The 20230-nt window shown below is 40.3% G+C and overlaps 1 protein-coding gene across 2 annotated transcripts in view; it reads right to left on the bottom strand.

Moving 5' to 3' along the window:
- The window catches only part of Prkar2a (protein kinase cAMP-dependent type II regulatory subunit alpha), an 81513-nt gene that overhangs the window by 46260 nt on the left and 15023 nt on the right, over positions 1 to 20230 (bottom strand). The window contains exon 1 of one of the 2 annotated variants that reach the window (XM_063248826.1): positions 915 to 1156. The exons of the other annotated variant lie outside the window; for it this stretch is intronic. Coding sequence (XP_063104896.1) covers positions 915 to 1029 — 115 coding nt within the window. The 5' untranslated portion in view covers positions 1030 to 1156. Of the gene's footprint in view, positions 1 to 914; positions 1157 to 20230 lie in introns of those variants that run through there. 2 annotated transcript variants of the gene reach the window in all.

The raw sequence follows: 20230 nt of genomic DNA on the forward strand, positions 1-20230 counted from the left end.
CCCAATCTCTTCCCTCTTCCTTCAAACAGATGCAGAGGATCCAGTAGAGGACTGCTAATCCACAGCCTTTCCCAGCAGAATGTTCTGAAAGAATCAAACCTAAAAGTGACTGGAGCAACTAATCTCGATTTTCCCAAGGATGGGACAAAGCCTGTTGTATTCCTGCCATGTAGAGAGAGGTTAACTCATTATACACAATAGGTACTTTAGGACATAGCTCTTTTCCTTGACATTCCAGATTAGAATACCTAAAGGACTGCCAGGTGTGGTGGCTCACACCTGTAATCCCAACACTCAGAAGGCTGAGACAGGAGAATTGTTGCGAGTTGGAGACCAGCCGAGGCTACAAAGTGAGGTCAAGGCCAGCCTGAACTGCATGGCAAAACCCTGTCTCAAAAAGATTAAAGACCTAAGGGATTAAGGAGCCTGGGTCCTAAATGAGTATAAGGAACAGAGACCTAACCAAACTGATGTGACCTGAGCAAGAAAAAATAAAAACAAAACAAAAAGGCGAAGTATGATGGAACATACCTGTAACCCCAGCACTCTGGGAGGCAGACCCATGAGGATCCCAAGTTTGATCACAGTTTGGGTAACTTGGCAACTTAGTACATCCCTGTCTCAAAATAAAAAATAAAGAGCTGGGGATGCAGCACAGTGTAAAGGCCTTGAGTTCAATCACCAGTACCAACGGGGAGGAAAAAGCCTATATTCAATCAGTCATAACAGAAAAAGATTATAATTCATAAGTATCCATCAGTCCACACTGATGATAATGCAAAGTAAACACTATTAATAAATATGTGGTTAAACATATTAATAAATATGTGGTTAAGAAGGTATGATGGTTAAGCTTAGCTGTCAATTGACTGGATGAAGAAACTCATGCCTGGGTCACAGGACAGTACACCTACCTGCCGATGCACCATTGGGACAGGGCCTGTTGGAGGAGGTCCCTGGGAGTTGTCTTCTCCCTGGCTTTACTTCCCAGTGCCATAAAAAGAGCAGCTTTGGCCAGGTATGGTGCATATGCTGTAATCCCAGCACTCAGGAGGCTAAAGCAAGAGGACCACTGAGAGTTCCTGGCCAGCTTGGGGTCTATAGTGTGCTCAAGGCCAGCTTGACTACACAGCAAGACCTGCTCTCAAAAAAAAAAAAACAAAGATGAGCAAGTTTTGTTCCACAATACCCTTTTGCCATAACGGTCCTCCTTGGAGTCAGCTGACCATGGACTGAAACTTCTGAAACAGGGAATAAAACTGAACCTCTTTTCCACTTACATTATTGGTGTCAGATATTCTATCCTCTATCCTCTAACAGGAGTGCCAACACAGAAGGGAAGGTTCTTTCTTATAGTAAAAGCCCAATTTATAAATAAGAAATGCTCAGATACAGTGTTTGCCTAGCAGGAAGCAAGATGTCATGTTCAATCCCCAGCGCAGGAAAAAAAAATTACAGAAAAAAATTTCATGAACAATAGCATTATAAGCTTATAATATGCAAGGATAAACTTAAGAATTGTACAAGATGCAATGGGCATGGTGGCGCACGCTTGTAAGGCCAGACTCAAGAGACTGAAGCAGGAAGACCATTATAAATTCAAGACCAGGCTGGCTACAAAGCAAGCTCAAAGCCAGACTGAGTTATATAAGTGAGATCTTGTCTCAAAAAGACCAAAGAAAAAGAATTGTACAAGACCTTGTCAAGTGTGGTGGCACACAGTTGTAATTCCAGCACTCAGCAGACTGAGGAAGATCACTACAAGTTAGAGACCAGTCTGGATTTACACAGCAAGAACTGACAAAACCAAAACAAAGTACAAGACTTATACTAAGAAAATAAAAAATAATTAAGGAAAATGATGGAATTTTTAAATATTAAAAATCATCCTGGGCTGAGGATTTAGCTCAGTGGCTTAAGTACCTGCCTTGCAAGCATACGGTCATGAATTTGATCCCCGGTACTGGGGGAAAAAAAAGATCCAAGTTGGCATTACTCAGTAATATGATAAATAAAATGTGTATTTCCTACCATAATGCCCTAAGTCACAGGTTCACTCTGATATTTTTACCACTGGCATTCTCACCCAAAAATGCATAACCTCAATTTAAACATGAAGAGACAGACAAATCCAAATTGAGAGACATTCTACAAAATAACTGGCCAATACTCTTTCAAAATATCAAAGTCATGACAGACAAACTAGATTAATACATGAAACAGATTCAAAGAGATTACCAGGAAATTAAAAACTCCATTGAAAGCTGGCAAAACTGCTTGAAAGAAACTAAGATAGATTATCAAAACTTGAATACAGGTTTGCAATGTGTGATGGCAAAAGGAAAGATCTCTTAAAAATAACAAGCAACCAGGAAGTAACAATACAAAGGCTAGAATTCGACAAGAGGATCTGTAACTTAAGAATAAAAAAATGCAGCTTCCAGGAGAACATGGCAGATAGATAACAGCAGCTACGGAGGCTCTCTGAGATACCCAGCTTAGAATCCAGGAATGGTGCGGTGTGAGAAGTCCTAAACAAGAGGACCCAGAACAAACTAAGCTAAGAGAAACCAACTGGAAATGCAATCCTGGTGCTATTACCGGAACAGATAAAATCTCAGCGTGGAAGCTGGAACCCGTCCCTTGGAAGCCATGATTTGAATTTCCTGCTGCCGCTACCACGTCCAAATCAGCACAACAGGGAGAGAGACGTGCAAAAGCTCTGAGAGTGGCAATTGGCGAATGGAGTTGAGAGCGGGACTGGCGGGGAGCCTTGCATCGACCTGCGGTGAGTGAGAGGAATGGGGACCCTTCCATAGACTAGGAGGCTTCAAAAGAGGACATTCTGGGACCGGGCAGACTAGCTGGAATAGGACATTGCAGTGATTTTACTCGCATACTCCCCTCTCAAGCGGGATTGGTGCGGAGCTGACTAAGACCCAGTAGGCTAGCCCAAACCAGGTCCCAGCACCTGGAGGTATACCCTAGCAGTGAAGCCTTCAGCAGGTTGACCTGGAAGGACGGGCCCAACATTGGCTAGCCAAGTATGTGTCTCCCTAGTACACTGCAGTGGGCGGGAACACCTAGCCAGCACAATTCAAAAAAACTGTAACCAACAAAGAAAAAAACTGGGCCTCCTATATACACTTGTATGGAAGGAACAAAAAGTATGGGAAGAGGGAGCAACAAGAGAGGGTCCTCAGTCCCCAATCCTGAGAACACTGATCCAGGAAAGGTAAAACCGAAGGAGAATGAGGACAGAAAACATACAATATCAGACATGGCACCAACAGACATAAAGTGATATCTCCGGAGCCTCATAGATGAGTTCAAAAGTGAAGCATTTAACGAAATAAAGCAAGATATAAGTAGAACAGTTAGAGAAATGCTAAGCACCGCCCAAGAAAAAACAGATGGTGGAATGGAAGAACAGAAAAAAGGGGGAGAATTGTTTGATGGAGAAAATAGAGAAAACATAGAATACATGAAGCAGGTTCAAAGAGATTACCAGGAAACTAAAAACTCTATCAAAAGCTGGCATAACAGCTTGAAAGAAACTAAGGATAGATTATCTGAACTGGAGGACAGATTTGTAATGTGGGAGCATGAAATGAAAAACTTCTTAAAAATAACAAGAAAACAAACAGCCATAATACAAAGGCTAGAAGATAAGAGGATCTATAACTTAAGAATTAAGAACATAAAAGAAGAAGGAGGGACACAAACAAGTGAACTACAAAAGCTATTCACAGAAATAATCCAGGAGAATTTCCCTAATTTAGCAAAAGGTAAAGATACTCAGATGTATGAGGCATACAGGACCCCAGCCACCTACAACCCAAACAGACCTATACCCAGGCATATAGTAATCAAAATTCCAGAAATCCAATATAAGAACAGAATATTAAAAGCTGTCAAGAGACAAGAAACAGATCACTTACAAGGGAACACCCATCAGAATTACAGCAGACTTCTCGGCACAAACCATCAAATCACGAAGAGTGTGGGGGGAAATAATTCAGGCTTTGAAAAATAACCTCCAGCCAAGACTGATATATTCTGCACAACTGTCCCTAGAAATTGATGGAAAAACAAGGTACTTCCAGGATAAAGAGGAACTAGGGGAATTTGCAACCACCAATTCAACTCTACAGAGAATACTGCAGGATAGTCTAAAAAAGAAAAATACCAAGATTCCAGAAACAGTGGCAGAGAGGCCACAATGAATGGAGCAGAAAGAGAAATGAAGAAGACAAACTGACAACTAACGACAGAAAAAGAGCTCAACAGAAATGAGGCAGAGAAGGTTGGATGGTAGGAACAGCCATTTTGGAGAAAACAAGACATCATAATAGCTAGTGCTGATTTAGTATCATCTTGTTTTGAAGTCCCATCAAGCTTTTATTCTTGTATCTCCATCGGTCTTAACAGGTTGTATCTTATTGAATTTTATTATATGTGATAATATAAACAAAAACTTTTATAGACAAGGAGATTATACAGAAACCATTGGTCATTTTCTGATAGTTGGTTCTAAATACCCTGTAATACTGTCATTCTCTTGAATAGTTTTAAATTGTCTTGATATGTTTGGCGCTACAGTATACAAAGTTATACTCAAAGATTTCAAGGAAAGAGACACTATGGTAACTATTTTTATGTCGGGATATCTTGTGGTGAAACACTATTTTGCTTAAATGGTTATGTTTTGACCTGTGCTATTTTGTTGTTATGCCCTCTTTTATCTCAATCTCCTTTCTTAATGATTTACTTTTTTATTTTTATCTTTTGAATTAAGGGAAAAATAAATAAAAAAATAGCAGGATATATTATAGTAACCCACTTTGATTTCCTATTAACTTGATCTGAAACCCTGTATTGCTCTCACCATTTTGTTTTGACTGATTTTCTCTATTCTGTTTTGCTTGATAGTACCACGTTCCAAAGTACAGGCAACAACTGTGAAGACAATAAGATTCATTATGACACCCATTCTGGTTGACTATTATCTTCTTTTGAAGTTCTGTAATGTCTCCAATGTTTTGGTTTTATTCTTTACTGTTTTGTTCAATTTTATTATAACTGATGATATACACAATTCTTTTTAAGATAGCAAGAGGCAGTATGGTAACCATTGTTGATCACCTTGTATTTTGTTTTTATATTATGTATTATGTCCATCCTTTTGATTTGACTGACTCTGTTCTGTTATGTCACATTTGGTTTTACTCTCTTCAAAAAAAAGTAATAAGAACTGTGGGAGTAGGGGCTGGGAATTTAGCTCAGCAGCATAAGCACTTGCCTTGTAAGCAGGCAGTCGTGAGTTCGATCCCCGGTACCGATAAAAAAGGAAAAAGACCAAAAAATAAATAAATAAATAATAACTGTGGGAGTAATAAAACCCCAAATGTGTAATTGTCATTGTACAAAAGAGGAAAATAAAGTGCTCTAAAGGATAAAACTGCATGTATGTTTAAGTGCATAAGATAGATAACCGTATTACTGAGTTTTGTTGGATCATTGAACAGAGCTGTTTGCAGTCTCACTATTTGAAAGTCCACTTTATATGCTTTAATTTTGTAACTTGAACAACTATTTTTTTCTTGCTTTCTTTTTTTTTTTTTTTTTTTGTCTTTTTCTTTTTTATCAGTACTGGGGATCAAACTCATGACTGCTTGCTTACAAGGCAGGCGCTTATGACGCTGAGCTAAATCCCCAGCCCCGAACAACTATTTGTAAGATGACAATATGTAATCTATCAACTAGTGATTTCCTACTGTTTATTTTTTCTGAAATTCTATATAACTTGTACTCTTTTTCTGTTTTTTTTTTCTTTTTCTACTTAAATAAAATTTTAAAAAAAGAATAAAAAAATGTGAGTGAAGAAGTAGGGGTAAACACAAAGGAAATACCTTTGGCTATTTACAGAAATAATTAAGGACAACTTCCCAAGCATAGGAAAAGGAAATGATATTCAGTTATATGAAGCACACAGAACTCCAGCCAGCTACAACCAAAATAGATCTAAACCCAAACATATAATAATCAAGATCCCAGAAATTCATCACAAGAACAGAATATTAAAAGCTGTCAGAGAAAAGAAACAGATCACCTATAAAGGAAAACCCATCAAAATCATGACAGACTTCTCAACACAAACCATCAAATAAAGAAGATCTTGGAGCGAAGTATTCCAAGCCCTGAAAGTATTCCAAGCCCAGAAGCAGTGGCAGAGAGGCCACAATGAATGGAGCAGAAAGTGAAATGAAGAAGACAAACTTACAACTAACCTACGACCCAGACTGATGTACCCTGAAAGAAAAGAAAGAAAGAATTGGTGAAAGAAAATAACCTCCGACCCAGACTGATGTACCCTGAAAAACTGTCTCTTAAAATTAATGGAGAAACAAGATGCTTCCATGACACAGAAGAACTGGGGGAAGTTTGTGACCACCAACCCAACCCTACAAAAAATACTGAAAGACATTCTGGAGAGAGAGAGAAAAAAAAAAGAGACCATGGTACTGAAGGGAGCAGTGGAGTAAAGGGGAAAAGTAGACAACCAACCGCAGAAAAATAGCACAGCAAAAATGAGGCAGACAAGGTTGTTTATGATCACTAACATAGATGGCCTTGATACACTAACAAAAAGAAACAAGCAGAGTAGATCAGGAGATAGGATCTATCAAGATGCTCTGTATAGCAAACATAATCAACCTGGAAGAAGATTTATGGACTGAAAGTCAAAGATGAGATAATCATGATCTATATGACAGGGAACCAGAGAAAAATAGGGGTAGCTTGCCCAGCAGTTGCAGATAGGTTGGAAACACATGACACTTTTGTGCAGTGGAGAACTACTCAGCTATAAGGAAGGAAAACCTTGAAGCTTTTGTAGGTAAAGGAATACAACTTGAGATCAAGCCCAGGAGTGAGAAAGTTCAGAACCACTTGTAAATAGCAAATTGCTCCCTCAATCTAAAACCTCAGGGAGTTGGTAGGACCCCAAATGTACCATGTACCCTGTGGGAGTAAAAAGGGAGGTATTGTCTAAAAAAGGAAAGCAGAGGATATTGTTACAGTGTATCAGGATTTAAAATCCTGTTCAAGACAGGATTCACTCTCTGTAGTTCAGGCTGGTCTTGAACTCACTATGTAGCCTAGGCTCACTTCAAATTTGAGGCTATTCTGCTGAGATTATAGGCATATACCACCTCATCTGGCTGCTAGTTTTTTAAAAGAAAATTTATTGGAGAAAAGGAATGGGGAATAGGAATAAGTAAGGAATAAGGAATAAGAATAGCTCCTAAGAGACAGGAGGGATCTTGAATAGGTGGCCTGATTTTTTTAGTTAAGTTGATTGGTATACTTTGGGTATACATAACCTGGTTGCTAGTTTTTAAATTTTTTCCAGCACTGGGTAAAGACAACACAGGACCTTCAACAGTGAGCTGTAGCTCTGGCATTTTTTTTGGAAACTGGATCTCAATTAATAGAAAAATTGCTCAGACTATGTTCAAATCTTAGATCCTCCTTCTTCTCTCTCTCAGAGCACTGAGATTACAGGCCTGTACCACACACCCAGCTCATTATACTATTTTTTTTTTAATTTTTTTTTTAATTTTATTTAAGGAGAAAAGAAAAAAAAAGCAGAGAAAGGGTACAAGTTATACAGATTTGCAGAAAAAAAATGAACAGTAGGAAATTACTAGTTAATGGATTACATATTGTCATCTTAGAAATAATTGTTCAAGTCACAAAATTAAAGCTTGTAAAGTGGACATTCCATCTATGATACTGCAAACAGTTCTGTTCAATGATCCAATAAAACTCTGTGATATTATATTCTATCTTATACACATAAATATACATGCAGTTATATAGTTTAGAGCACTTTCTTTTCCTCTCTTTTGTACAATGACTATTACACATTTTGGGTTTCATTGCTCTCACGGTTCTTATTACTTTTTTGGAAGAGAGTAAAACCAGTTGTGACATAACAGAACAGAATCGGTCAAGTCAAAAGGGTGGACATAATAGATAATGTGAAAACATAATACAAGGTGATCAACAATGGTTACCATAATGCCTCCCGCTATCTCTAATAGAATTGCCTATACCATTAGTTATAATACAATTGAACAAAACAGTAAAGAACAAAACCCACAAAACCAAACCATTGGAGACATTGTAGGTCTTCAAAAGTAGATAAAAGTCAACGAGAATGGGCGTTATAATGAATCTCACTATCTTCACAGCTGATGCCTAAATTTTTGAACCTGATACTATCCAGCAAAACAGAATAGGGGAACATCAGTTAAAAACCAGATGGTGAGAGTAATACAGGGCTTTAAATCGAGGTAATGGAAAGTCAAAGTGGGTTACTATAATATAGTAACCTGTTATATTTTTTCTTTAATTAAAAGGATAAAAATTTTTTTAAAAGTATTAAAAAAGTAAATAATGGAGTGGAGATTGAGATAAAAGAGGGCATAACAACGAAACAGCGCAGATCAAAACATAACCATTTAAGCAGAATAGTGTTTCACCACCAGATAATCCTGACCTAAAAGTAGTTACCATATTGTCTCTTTCCTTGAAATCCTTGAGTACAACTTCGTATACTGTAGCATTAAGTATATCAAAACAATGTAAAACCATTTAAGAGAATGACAGCATTAGAGTATTTAGAATCGACTAACAGAAAATGAATAATGGTTTCTGTATAATCTCCTTGTCTTTAAAAGGTTTTTGCTTATACTATCATACATAATAAAATCCAGTAAGATACAACCTATTTAGACCATTGGAGACAGAAGGACAAAAGCTAGATGAGACTTCAAAACAAGATGATACTAAATCAGTATTACCTATTAAGATGTCATTTTCTCCAAAATAGCTGTTCCTATCATCCAATCTTCTCTGCCTCATTTCTGTTGAGCTCTTATTCTGTCAGTAGCTGTCAGTTTGTCTTCTTCACTTTGTTCTCTGCTCCATTAGTTGTGGCCTCCACTATTTCTGGATTCTTTGTATTTTTCTTTTTTTAGAATATCCTGCAATACTCTCTGTAGAGTTGAATTGGTGGTTGCAAATTCTCCCAGTTCCTCTTTATCCTGGAAGCACCTTGTTTTTCCATCAATTTCCAGGGACAGTTGTGCAGGATATCTCAGTCTTGGCTGGAGATTATTATCTTTCAAAGCTTGAATTATTTCCCCCCACGCTCTTCGTGATTTGATGGTTTGTGCAGAGAAATCTGCTGTAATTCTGATGGGTGTTCCCTTGTAAGTGATCTGTTTCTTGTCTCTGACAGCTTTTAATATTCTGTTCTTGTATTGAATTTCTGGAATTTTTATTATTATATGCCTGGGTGTTGCTCTGTTTGGGTTGTAGGTAGCTGGGGTCCTGTATGCCTCATACATCTGAGTATCTTTACCTTTTGCTAAATTAGGAAAATTCTCCTGGATTATTTCTGTGAGTAGCTTTTGTAGTTCATTTGTTTGTGTCCCTACTTCTTCTTTTATGTTCTTAATCCTTAAGTTATGGATCCTCTTATCATCTTCTTGTCTTTGTATTATTGCTGTTTGTTTCTTTGTTATTTTTAAGAAGTTTTTCATTTCATTCTCCCATATTACAATTCTGCCCTCCAGTTCAGATAGTCTGTCCTTAGTTTCTTTCAAGCTGTTATGCCAGTCTTCGATAGACTTCTTAGTTTCTTGGTAGTCCCTTTGAACCTGCTTCACGTATTCTATGCTTTCCCTGTTTTCTCCATCAAACAATTCTCCCCTCTTTTTCTGTTCTTCCATTCCACCATCTGTTTTTTCTTGGGTGGGGCTTAGCATTTCTCTAACTATTTTGCATACTTCTAGCTTCAGGTCGTTGATAACTTCATTCCCGAATTGGTCTATGAGGCTCTCTATATGGTGCTTTATGTGTATTGGTGCGGTGTCCGCTATTGCCTGTTTCTCAGAATTGGGGGCCGAGGAGCCTTTCTTGTTGCTGCCTCTTCCCATATTCTCTGTTCCTTATATATGCAAGCTTATATGAGAGGCCCAGCTTCTCTCCCTGTCAGCCACAGCCTGATCGAATTGCGCCGGTTAGGTGTTCCCACTCACCGCTGCGCACCAGGCAGCCTACGCGGAGACCCGCCCCTCCCGGCCTCTGTCGGGCTCTGGAATCTGGTTTGGGCCAGCCTACGGGGTCCGCCGGCAGCGTCACGCAGGCCAGGCACTTTTCACCAATCCCGCCCGAGAGGGGAATGTGTGGCCGGAGTCTCCACCGCGCCCTGCTCCCGCAGGACTGCTCGGGCCCAGAAAGTCCGCTGGAGTCAAACTGTGGTGGAGTGTCAGTTTCTCTCACTCACCTCGCCACAAGTCAGAACATGCCTCTCTGCCCGTCCTGTTTTCGACTCCGTTCGCAGACTCCCGTTCTCAGAGTTTCCGCGCGTCTCTCTCCTTGCCGAGCCAATGTAGAGGCAGCCAGCCACCGCGCGGCGGGAAACCCAAATCACGGCTTCCAATGGCACAGGGTCCAGCCTCAGCAGCGAGACTTTTCTGTTCCTGTTTTAGCACCAGGACTGCATTCCAAGTTGGTCTCTCTCAGCCGAGTTCGTTCCTGAGTCAGCAGAGCATAACTCCACCTGCTTATGTCTCTTTAGTCCGCACCATATCTGGCTTCTGAGCCTAGTTTTTCAGAGAGCCTCCGGTAGTTGCTGTTATCTGTCCGCCATGTTCTCCCGGAAGTCCATTATACTATTTTAAACACGTGTAATGTCTTGGCCTATTTGAGTTTTAAAAAGTTTCATGAGATGTATGCGATGTATAGCAGAATAGAGAACTACTGCTATAAATTACTAACATAAATCAAAGTAACTCATAGCTTCTTCAGCCATAAAATTAGAATGGCTCTCCAGCAATTTAAATCTGCTCTGCCCAAAGCAGGAAACAGACCTGAAAATGTCAAGTTTTGTGTCTTAGAAGTATTTTATTATAAATTTCAAGAAGATACGAAGAAAATGGCCAAAACTTCAATTTACCAATTTTCTTTTCTTTTTTGGGGGGTACCAGGGATCGAACTCACAACTGTGCACTTACGAGGCAGGCACTTATGCTGCTGAGCTAAATCCCTAGACCCTTAATTTACCACTTCTTCTTCTTCTTTTTTTTTTTTTTAATCGGTACCAGGGATCGAATTCATGACCGACCACCTGCTTGCAAGGCAGGTGCTTATGCCGCTGAGCTAAAACCCCAGCCCCCAAATTTACCACTTCTAATGTCACTAACATCCAGAAGGTGCTGGCATGTTTCTGTGAGGCTGGCTTCAATACCTGTATGACTTTGTTCATACCTGACTGGGTTGTTACTGATGTCTTGCAGTGCTGATGCAGATAAGGGGATGGCAAAGCTGGATGGGGAAATAGAAGTGACCTGTGAATTACAAAATCCCAGGCGAGTATGATGGTGTATGCCTGTAATCCTAGCACCTGAGGGGCTGATGCAGGAGGACTGCTGTGAGTTTAACGTCAGCCTAGACTACATAGTGTTCAAGGCCAGCCTGAACTATGCAAGGCCCTGTCTCAAAAAAACAAAACAGAACATATCAGGGTCACCTGCACAGAATGGTTCCCAAAACTCTGCACATAGACTTCTCATGAGAACTGGAGCAGGTTTCCGATAGGATGACCTAGACCAGATGTCAGCCTGAGGGAGGGGTGGGTGATACAAAAAGGTCAGCTGACCTGAGTTTTTGCCACAATGTCTACCTTGCACAGTGGTTCAATTCTCTCCCGTAGTGTATTTCTTTTCTACTGTTACTTAACCCAAATTCACTTTGCAAGACCTGTTTCTTCAAAGCTTTTGTAAGGGGAAGGGGAAGAGGAGCTAAAGGGGAGGGAAGGGGAATGAGGAAAAAAAGAAAGGGAACAAGTTTTGTCATGTACAGGTACAAATTCTCCATGACAAATTTGATCACTATATATATATAAAATGTACCAATAAAATCTGGGGGGAAAAAGTGAAAGAAAACAACCTGTTTCTTTTCCTAACTTTTTAGTAAAACTCTGCTACTGTCTGTGCTTGTCTTAACTAATTATTTGCTCAGGACAGGAATAATCTAGAAACCACCTTCAAAAGGAGACTCCAGCACCCCAAAACCCAGTAATGTATTTGACAAGCTGGCCAGGAGAGCAGGTAAGACCCTTTGGGTGAGTTGTTTTTTGTTTTTTCTTTGTATTCTCTCTCCAAGACTGGGAACCTGGAAGATTTCTCATGGTGCCAAGAACTTTTTCCAGTATTTCCCAGGATATGGGATAAAAGGAGACTGCATGGCTTCTGCTTTTTTCTCTCACCTGTTAAGGGCCTATAGGACTGCCTAAAGTTTACCCTTTTCTTTTGACGATTTTTGGCTACTTACTGAAAGGGTTTTGGCCCAGACAGGACACTGTAGCCAGGAAAACCTCAACAGGAACCAGGAAGCCCCTATCTCCCCCGCCCCTAGGAATCTACCTGTGACGCCATCTTCCCCGCCCCTGGGAATTTGCCTATGGCGCCAAACCTAGAACCAATAGGTTATCGGTGCATCCCTGATGCCCCCTTAGGTTCCACCCCAAACCAAGGCTACTTACATACCCGCCACTCCACGAGTCCTCTAGAGAGAAAGCCAGCGGTCGGGGGTGCTGGTTCCTTCTCTCTGTGTTCTCAGAATAAAGGCCTCTTTTGTTTTATACTTCTCATCTTTTGGAAATAATCCTGTCACTTACTGCGCACACAGGTCAGTAAAGAATAGCCAGAGGGCTGGGGACTTAGCTCAGAGGCATAAGTGCCTGCCTTGCAAGTGCACAGTTGTGAGTTCGATCCCCAGTACCCCCCCCCCCCAAAAAAAGAACAGCCAGAGTGCCTGTTACTAATCTAGTTGCAGAACAGGGCATTTAGATACATTTTTTTAACTCATGTTTCTGTTCTCCATGATACTCTGCTCAGCTTTATCTTTTGGGGAAAGATAGCTGTTAGTAAGTTAGTATCCTGCCAGAGTAGCTGCCTTACACCCCCCACCCCCTGTTTACTCCTTTTTGTGCTCAAAGTCTATGTGTTTCCCCTAGATGGCCATCTCATTCTCAGGGTCACCACCTTGTCTCATCACACGGCTGCCCGCCATCTTGTCATGTGACTAGCAGCCCATTCCGGACCCACATACTACCATGTTTGTTTCACTTCCTTGTTTCTTCTCACAAATGCAGGTAATTTAGAAACATATGCCTGTGGTCTGAACAGAACAAAACAATAGGTAAACCTTAACTTAAATGACTGTAAGTCAAAGTGAAAGCCATCTTCATTCTTAGGCTTTTTAAAGTTTTCTTAAAAAAGAGATTTCTACCTCTACTATCTTAAACAAAGTACTTAAATTTTTACTAGGGAGTAAATGCAAGGGATAGTTTTCTAAGTGGCTCCACTCTGCTTAAGTAGACCCATCAAGTGGCTAAAGTGGCTAAGAGAGTCTTGGTGAGGAGAGCCTCCACCCTGATTTTATGGGGGTTTCAAAGGACAAGGTAGCGCCAACAGGTGGCTCAACTCCCTCTCCCTGAATAAAAAATAGTAACAATAAAAAAGGAACCACTTATCTACTATTACAAAAACGATTTGGGTTAAATATGAACTAGGAAGTGGTGAGAGATAGGTATGGGATGGCAGTTCAAGTTATGAGATTATTTTTCAGTTAAACTGTTCTGCTTAAAACATAGGAGGTGGGCTGGGGATTTAGCTCAGTGGCATAAGCACCTGGCTTGCAAGCAGGCGGTCGTGAGTTCAATCCTTGGTACCGATAAAAATGAAAAAGACAAAAAAAACATACAAGGTAAAAATGAAATCCCTGATATGCAGGCTTTTGGGAACCATTATCTCAGGAAAAGTCCATAAACTATAGTACTTAGAGTGTCCCCTGAGGAAGAGAGAGAGAGATCTTTGATGATCCTGTCCTCAGATCCTCATCTGTCTTTCAGGGAGATAAGGGTTTCTTCCATCTGTTTAGTGAATACTTTAGATGAGACCCCAGACACCTCATCCCAACTGCTGTACATGACCTTGCCTGTGTTCAATAATTAGGATCTAGATAAAGGTCAAAAGAGAATGGCTAAGATTATAGATGTCACATTTGGCTTAAACTCACCCAGATCATCTAAGGGAACACCCAAAAATAACAGAGGAAAGAGTTACTGTTTCAAGTGCAAGAAGTCTTAACACTGTTTACATGACCACACCAAGCCAGTCTGGGCCCTGCTGTGAATGTGAGGGGGCCAATGTGTTTGACTCATGCACTGGAGAGTTAAGTGTCTATGCTCCCAGAGAGGATTTGGGCCAGCCAAACTCTCACTTCCTGCTCTGAAAAGGCCCAGGAAAACCTACAATGCCCCTGTCCATGGACATCACCATTTCCTATGAGGAACCCTGGATAATACCAGATGTCATGGGTGAGCCAACTCAATGACTTCGGTTTTGTCTTTCTTCTCTGGAAAATGCTCCTCTAGATTGATAGCCATAGGTGAGGTTAAGGGGATGCCTAGCATAGCTCTCAGGCTCTCAGTAATTTACCTAACTGTCCTCTTTGCCATACTTGTCTTCCATAAGAAGCACAGAAATCTGACCTGCCCGTAATATTTGAGTGCTAGATCCCCCAAAATACTTGTTGCCATTGAACAGATAGCTCAAAAGTGACTAACATTTTTCTCATTGCCTTCTGATAGGTTTTTTTCTTCAACTCAGCCAGTGAGCCACAACACCCCAAGATAGCTGGAAAGCACATAATCCCCAGCAGGCAGGATCTATAATCCCTTCTAGCAGGAAGAAGCAATAGAACACAAAGACCTCCACTGTCCCTCAGGGAGAAATGAGATAGGAGATAAAGATGTGACAAAGCTGACTGAGGAAGCAGATGTGATCTGTTAATCATAAAATCCTAGGAACAGTTTCAAAAGCCCTGCATGTAGGCTTCTCATGAGAACCTGAGCAAGTTTTTGATGGACAGCCTAGGCTAGATGTCAGCCCAAGGAGTGAGTAAACAAAAGAGCAGACACTATTGAGTTTTGGCCTCTGTGTCCTCTTTGGCATAGTGGCCCACTCTCATCCTGTGTAGTGTACTTCTTTTTCATAACATACTTAGCCCAAACTTGCTGTGCAGAACCTCTTTCTTCACTCTAGTAAAACTTAGTTACAGTTTGAGTTTGTCTTGGCCAATTATTTGCTCAGGACAGAAAGAATTCAGAAACCACCTCCAAAAGGAGACTACAGCACCCCAAACACAGTAACAGTGCTAGAGACAAAACCCAGGTCCTCACATACACTAGGTAAGTGCTGTACCACAGAGTTATATTCCTAGGTCCTAATTATCTTTCCCTGTATTTAAAAAAAAAGTTTTATTATTAATATTTCACTTGCTTTGCTTCTTATACTTCTCCCTTATTCCCATCTAAAATCCTTCCTGTGCCCAAAATAGGAACTTTTGCAACCTCTCTCCGTGTACCCACTGCCCCCTCCTCTTTCCAGGCTATTACTATATCCTCCTGGGATCCTATAAATTTAGAATAAAAACATTCTAAGCACACTGTACTAGTTCTTTGTCATGACCCCCTAGAAGACAGACATTCTGTCACACTAATCTCTAACTCTCAGCTTCTAGCTCGGGGCTCAGCACAAGGTGGATTTAGAGTTTACTGACAGGATACATAAGTAATCCCAGCCAACCTTGGGCCTGAAGAAAATCTCTTAGCAGTACAGTATGGCATCAAAACAACATTCACTTAATCTAAGCCTCTCTTTCTTGGGCAGACACAGAGCAAGTTTAGTTACAGAATGCAAACTAAAAAGAGCACCCTACAAAAAAAAAAAAAAAAAAGAGCACCCTACTGCCAGATGTGGTGGCTCATGTCTGTAATCCCAGCACTCGGGAGGCTGAGGTGGGAGGATGGTTGCAAGTTAAGACTAGCCTGGGCTACAAAGTGAGCTCAAGCCAGCCTGAACTGCATAGCAAGACCCCGTCTCAAAAAAAGACCAAAAAAAAAGCACCCTACTATAAACTCTTAAGTATTAATACTTTTTTTTTTTTTTGTCTTTTTCCTTTTTATCGGTACCGGGGATCGAACTCACGACTGCCTGCTTGCAAGGCAGGCGCTTATGCCGCTGAGCTAAATCCCCAGCTCCCTTTCTCTCCTTATAATAATAATGTATTGGAGGCTGGGGATTTAGCTCAGCGGCATAAGCGCCTGCCTTGCAAGCAGGCAGTCGTGAGTTCGATCCCCGGTACCGATAAAAAGGAAAAAGACAAAAAAAAAACCCTAAGGAGAGAAAGAAGGAAAACACATCCTGTTTTTAAAAACAAAAACAATGCAAGCATCTTTACCAAGCAAAAAGATGATATTGCAGCACTGGAGCTGTGAGTCCAAATGAAAAGTAATACAAATCATTTTTTAAAGTCTCTTCAGTCAGGTGTAGTAGCACATGCCTGTAATTCCTTGGGAGGTTTAGGCAGGAGGATCACCAAGAGTTAAAGGCCAACTGTACTGCATAGCAAGACCCTATCTTAAAAAGACCAAAAAAAAAAAGGTCTTCCATTAAAGTAGTTTTGGGGTTTTTGTTTTTTTGTTTGTTGGCTTTGTCATGGTATTTGTTTGTTCGAGACAGGCTCACTAAACTGTCCTGACTGGCCCAAATGTGCAATCCAGATCCACTTTCCTGAGTAGTTGGGATTACAGGCTTACAGGCATGCACTGTAGCTTTGAAAACTACTAGTAATTACAGCTGTTATGTTAATGAGAATCCTCCAAGTACATAAATGTTACAGCTGAAGAGCAGCGAAGTCATTTTTCATTCCCAAATATACTAGTTATCCATAAACATGAACATACTCCAGAGCAGTAGCACTTAGACTCTGCCTTCCGACTCCCTCTGCCTTGATTCAAAGGTCCATCTTCCTTCACACACAGACAAGAACTTTCACTCACATCAAAAACATCTTTCCTGACAAAAAACAGAAAGCCAAATACCTAACTTAAAAGTAGTTTTTTGTTTTGGTTTAGTTTTTGGTTTTTTTGAGACAGGATCTTGCTGTGTAGTTCAAATTAGCCTTGAAAGCACTAAGTAGTCTAGACTGACCTGAAACTCACAGTTGTCCTACTGCTTCCGCCTCTTGACAGCTGGGATTATATGCACCACCCACCTCCAGCCAACAAATAGCTTTTTAATTTTATATAAGGATAATGGTAATTTATTGGCAATTCTAGATTGTGTCTTTAGAGTATTTTCATTATTACATGTTCCTCTCTACCACCTTATTAATCACACATTCTCATCTCATAGTGATATTTCAAGGATCAAATTGTTTGTGCAAGGGAATACCTGTCGTATTTTTAAATAACAAGAGCTTTACCACTAACTTTTAATCTAATTCACCTTTTACAATAATTTTTGATGAGACTTTGTAGAGCAAAGTCTAAAAATTAAAAAACCTGAAGATACAGCTCAGTGATAGAGGGAGTAAGGCCGGGGGACCCCCTACAACCAGGGGATTGAAAAAAAAAGATGAAGTAGTAGTTTGAATGCTAGCTTCAGAATCTAAACTTCTTTGAACTCCAGTATTCTCACAAACTCAATGATAGTGCCTCTCACAACAAATGACCTGAGATGGTCTCAATGACCCTATGCATGAAGGTGGTGGAGGGTAAAATGTTAGTTAGGGATATCAGCTTTAAGAAGGAGACAGTGTGTCTCAAAATTATATATCTTTAAAAGACAACATGTTGGGGGCTGGGGATATAGCTCAGCAGTATCAGTGCCTGCCTGCTTGGCAAGCATAAGGTCCTGAGTTTGATTTCCAGTACCCCCCCACAAAAGATTGTAGCCAGAAGCAGTTGTGCACACCTGTAATCCTAGTGCTCAGGAAGCTAAAGCAGGAGGATACAATGAGTTCAAGACCAGATAGAAATTACATATCAAGATCCTATCTTTTAAAAAATTTTTTAAAAATAAATAAAACATTATTAGTTTCACATTTTTTTCTAGCTATTTTATCCTGGATAGCCTATTTAAAATTTTTGGTTAAACCAGGCATGATGGTACACACCTAGCACTCAGGAGGCTGAGGGAGGAGGATCCTCTCAAATTCAAGACCAGCCTGGGCTACAAATTGAGCTCATGGCCAGCCTGATCTATATAACCAGACCCTATCTCAAAAAGAGAAAAGAAAAAAAAATTGAGGTTGATTATAATTTTTTTGTCTCTCACTGTGTTCAAGTACTACACCAACTATTTAAAATATATCATCACAAAGAATCCTTACAAAAATCCTGTTAAGATGCCATTGTATGACACAGGCAATTGAGACTCAGTTCCCCAATGACACAACTAGAAAGTGGCCAACCCAGGATCTAATTTATCTAAATTTAATTGAGGAAAAATAATGATGTGATTAAATAAAATGCTCATTTTATATTTTTGAAATAAATTCCACTATTCCATTATTTAGTTTTAGATCTAAGTGATACACTAGTATCTCTGTCTGTTTCTTCCTATGGAGGGATCATGATATCATGCTGTTTGTATGTTGCCACCCCATCAGGAGCTCCCAAAGGCAAAAACACTCATGATCCCTGTCCTAGCACTAAGCAGAGTAAGCATCTATTGCACTAATGTCAGGTAAGGCTTACAGTCACAAAAAGTGCTTAGGCACACCAATGAGCCCACCCACTCTCCCCTTCTGGCTAGATAACCAGAGTTAATCTTTTAGAGTAATCCCTTTCAGACTTGAAGTCCTTGTGAGGCTTTGTTCTAAACCTGATCCCATTTCCAACTTAGCCAAAGAACACAGTACATGACAAGTTGGACAGATTACAGTGTTCGCATATCCCAGTATGGCTACTTATTCCAGAATGGAAAGCTGGCCCAAACCAGAGTTCTTCTTGGGAATATACCAAAGTTGGGACAGAATTGCTTACTCTCTAGTTTGGATCAAGAATTGCTAAAGACACTGGGAGCCAATGGAGAATCTTCTGCAAGGGAGTAAGGAGATTCAAGGTATCAAATGATTTCAAGGAAATGAGACCCACAATAATATCAATAGCAGGCCTATTATAATAAGCCTAAGAAGAGATGAAGAGGGCTTGAACCAAGACAATGACAACAGAGAAAAGAGAACATATTAGGAAACATTTGGGAGTTATTTTTTATCTCACTGGAAATACCTTCCTGAAAGGGAAAGCCTGGGTGCATAAATTCCAAGTGCAAAGATGACCATTATGATCCCTTTATTCATACAATAAGTAGATACTGAGTACCTGGAAAACAGCAAGAGGAAAATATTACAAGCATGAAGCACAAGCCATGCTGCCTGGCTTCAAATCCAGTCTTACCACTTTTACTAGCTGACCATAAACAAGTTATTTAACATCTGAGTCTCAATTTCTTCATCCATAAAAACAGGTTAATAGCAGGGTGTGGTGACAGATGCCAATAATCTCAGTACTCAGGAGGCTGAGAAAAAGGACTGCAGTGAGTTCCAGGCCAGCCAGGGATACAGTGATTTAAAGGCCAGATAGGAATACATAAAGAGAACCTGTGACAAAACAAAGAAACCAACCAAACAGGATAATAATAGTGGCTATCTTATGGGACTGCTACTGGATAGAAAAAGAAACCTTTGAACTGAATGATAAGACAGCACAGTTAAGCAAGAAAACAAAAGGGGCAGAACATTTCAGGCAGAAAGAAAGGCATACACCAAAGGAGAGAAACCTGAAAAAACTCTTTCCTTCACTTTTGACTTCCGTCCCCACTGCCACTTTGGCTAAGCATGTGGGAAAGACATGAAATTCAACATGTCTTGAGCAGAACTAATCACAACTCCTGTTTCTCCAGGCTCCTCCCAAATCAGTAATAGAGCTACCACTGTCTCCCACCAGTCTTATTTACTCCCCATCACCTCTTATGTAACACTTGGACTGTAACAGTGGGGTAGTGCAGTAAATCCAAAATAATCTCTTCATACTCTGTATGAAGAGACAGAATACTTCCCAGTACCCCAAGTACAAGGTCTAACTGGCAAGGGAAAAAGCAAGAAGTGGGTACTGGGAATGAAGTCACAAATGACACTGAACACACACTACCCAGGGGCAAAAAAATCCCAACTCTGGGAACACAGGCTCTGAGGAATCATGTTCTCCTGTATGGTAAAGACCCAACTTTGCATCAGGCTT

The sequence above is a fragment of the Cavia porcellus genome, unplaced genomic scaffold (assembly GCF_034190915.1).
Source record: "Cavia porcellus strain 051 isolate PalLab524CR breed Dunkin Hartley unplaced genomic scaffold, mCavPor4.1 scaffold_5, whole genome shotgun sequence".
NCBI lineage: Eukaryota > Metazoa > Chordata > Mammalia > Rodentia > Caviidae > Cavia > Cavia porcellus.